General features: G+C 48.0%; 1 protein-coding gene across 1 annotated transcript in view; it reads right to left on the reverse strand.

The window, feature by feature from the left end:
• Nucleotides 1-1,702: 1,702 nt before the first annotated feature.
• The window catches only part of SAMHD1 (SAM domain and HD domain 1), a gene marked incomplete at its 5' end in the record, with an annotated part of 13,714 nt that continues 12,524 nt past the window's right edge, over nucleotides 1,703-2,892 (reverse strand). The window contains one exon of the mRNA XM_009878222.1: nucleotides 1,703-1,825. Coding sequence (XP_009876524.1) covers nucleotides 1,703-1,825 — 123 coding nt within the window. The remainder of the gene's footprint in view (nucleotides 1,826-2,892) is intronic.

The following is a 2,892-nucleotide window of genomic DNA, read 5'->3' on the forward strand; positions in this document are numbered from 1 at the left end:
TCTACGCGGTTGTTTCTTGAAGCATAAGAAGCCCTTTCAAAGCTTCTAAAGAGGTCACAACCCCTTCTCGCAGTTACCTGGCACTCCTGCGGATCCAAAGCACCGCTAAGACACGAGCAGCAGCGGCTGCGTCGCCTTCGGACCTGGGAGCGCAGGTATGCAGGGAAGCAGCAGAGCACAGAACGACTTCTGGTTATTCCAACAACCGAATTCGGAGTAAATCCATGGGTATGCATCCTCCTTTTCCCTGCCCAACAGCCCTCAGTCCCCGCGCCAGGACGGGCAGAGGAAACACAGGCAGGTACGAGCGGGGCTCTGCAGCTCTCTCAGCGATTTCCCGGGCTCAGTTATCAGAAACTCCCCTGGTCACCCAGGCTCGGCTCTCAAAACTGAATGCGGAACTTTGCCCCCTCCCCACCTCTGACCTGAAAACCCAAAGCTCAGTCCTACTGCTGAGCGTTACTGAACCTTTTGGGTTGCATTTTTAGTTTTGAGGGTAGGCTTCTGCAAGCTTTTAGGTTTTTATTAATGAAAGCAGCCTTCCTCTTAGACCTGAGTAAAAGACAGAGGAAAAAGGTATTCCTCATGCACGTTTTCAACCGGACAGACATCGAGTAACATTCACTTTAGCACTGCCAGTTAGGGAGAAATTAAGAGCAAGGGGGAGAAAAATTACACAGGAAAACAATCAGAGATCCAGGAGAAACAGGGAAGGACGGAAGGATTCCTGACGAGCCTGGGTGCCCGGTGCAGCGGGCGGCAGAAACGAGGCACGCTTGGTGCTCAGAGAGCAGAGCTGTCGCAGCATCCTCCTGGGACCCGCCGAGGACCATGCGCACGGCCACCGGCTTCTGCAAGCGTCCACGTGAGCTCTGCCTTCCAGCACTCCAGCAATGGACCTTCTAAGCAGGTTTTGTGGTTCAGTGTAACAGTTAAAAATAGATTGTGTATCAAAAAAAATACACTCTGAAACAATAAAAGGCTGCATGTCACTGCATGTATCATTACTTCAATAAAACTGCCGTCAAGCTTATAGCAAGAGGTCTGCATCTTCTTCACCGGCTTTGTGAATACCAGAAAAGCAATCTTTTGAAAGCTATTGAAAAGATTCCTCTCTCACCTCTCTTCACTTTTTTTTTCTTTTTTTTTTTTTTGAAAGGATATGTGCTTTGCTATTCTTGAAGCTGCCACTGATGGTTAATACAAAGTTCTGTTACCTGACTATATTTTCAGAAGCATACGTACCCCTCTCTTCCTCAAGTACTGAAAAAAACCACCACTGATGAAAACTCACCAAAAAAACTGAGCTGGAAACTCTTCTACTAGCTCATCAAATACCACAATCATCGTAAGAAGGGATCAGGACAAAGAAGGAACAGTATCGTGTCTTCAGCACCTCTCGCAATAACGCTGAATTGCAATTTTTCAAGTCACTTCTGCTCAACAGTGGCAATACATTCAAAAACAAAAGAATTTAGTATAATACATAAGTTTGCAGTAATAGGCTGTTAATCCATTTTTAAAAGTCCAGGTGGAATCTGCGCTTTGTTTCAGTACTTAAAACCTACTGAATTGTAAAATGCATTTCTGCATTGTCCCATAAACTCTTACACAGTTCACCCAACTGGCTTTTAAGAGAATCACTGCTCGGGTTCAGCCATCTCCCGGAGCAGCAGCCGGAACGGTGCCGAAGGGAGAAGCGCTACTCATCGAAAGGCAGCCTGTGCTTGCAGGTGGGTTCAGAAGCTCTCCTGTGGTGCTCATTTCTGGTTTCGTTCCAGCTTTTCTTCATCGGAGTTAGATGAGGGGCAACCACATCACCGTCCTATTGGCAAGTCAGACAACATTAAGGATAGCACATTCGCTTTGCTTTTTAGCCTAAAGCAGGGGAGAAGCAGCTCAATATCAGAATTAATAGGGGGAAAAAAAAATCCAAGGCCCTAGAAGCATTGCAAATTAACAAAGATTGAAGAGCGAGCATCCCGGAGATGGAAACTGCTGTGGTCAGTGATAGCAGCTGGTGGGGAGGGTTAAAAAAAAAAAAAAAAATCACCCACCTATCTGAGAAACCTTCACTAGATGTTCACCTCTTCCTAAATTATTACCAGCATATCTGGGAAGCTCAGCAGGCTTGTGCTCCGGGCACTAGTATACCCACCAGAAATGTCATGTGTGTGTACCTATCTATCCATAGCTGTGGGGGGGTATGCACACATCACATATACGCATACACACACACAGCTCAGTCAGAGCGCGGTGCTGATAACACCGAGGTCGTGGGTTCGATCCCCGCTCGGTCCCCATGTGCTGCCTGATCTAGTTGAGAGGCGTCCCTGCCCATGACAGGGAGGTTGGATCAAATGATCTCTGAGGTCCCTTCCAGCCCAGGCCTTCCAGGATTCTATGATACACACACACACACATACGTGTTTTCTCCCGCATTTGCCACAACGTCTCATTTACAATAGGTGCAACCTCCCAGCTGCAGGTGCCTTGGCTGTGCCTTTCGCTGTCTGAAAGTATAAACCCCTGGCAGGACAGCTGGGATGCTCCGAGGCAGCGGCGCTCACCCTCGGCAGACAGGGACGATAACCGAGTGCTCCGACACCAACACAGACAAGAGAGAAATAAACTCCTTAAGCTTAGAAACAAGCCAGTGAGATGCACGTTGCTACATCCCACAACACAGCAGGGTCTGCAAGGTGGATATGCCTGAACTAGAAGAATGTGCTTAGAGGAAACGAGCACACTCTACAAGCAGAGGAATTCTGTTGCTTGATCCACTTGGAACAAGCTCTTCTGAAACTAACTGCTCGCGAAAGACACACACCAGAAGCACGATCTGAGAATGAGCCTTAAGCTGCCCACGCCTACGGCTCCAGCCCATACAAC

Source organism: Apaloderma vittatum, unplaced genomic scaffold, assembly GCF_000703405.1.
Source record: "Apaloderma vittatum isolate BGI_N311 unplaced genomic scaffold, ASM70340v1 scaffold30971, whole genome shotgun sequence".
In the NCBI taxonomy this organism is placed as follows: domain Eukaryota; kingdom Metazoa; phylum Chordata; class Aves; order Trogoniformes; family Trogonidae; genus Apaloderma; species Apaloderma vittatum.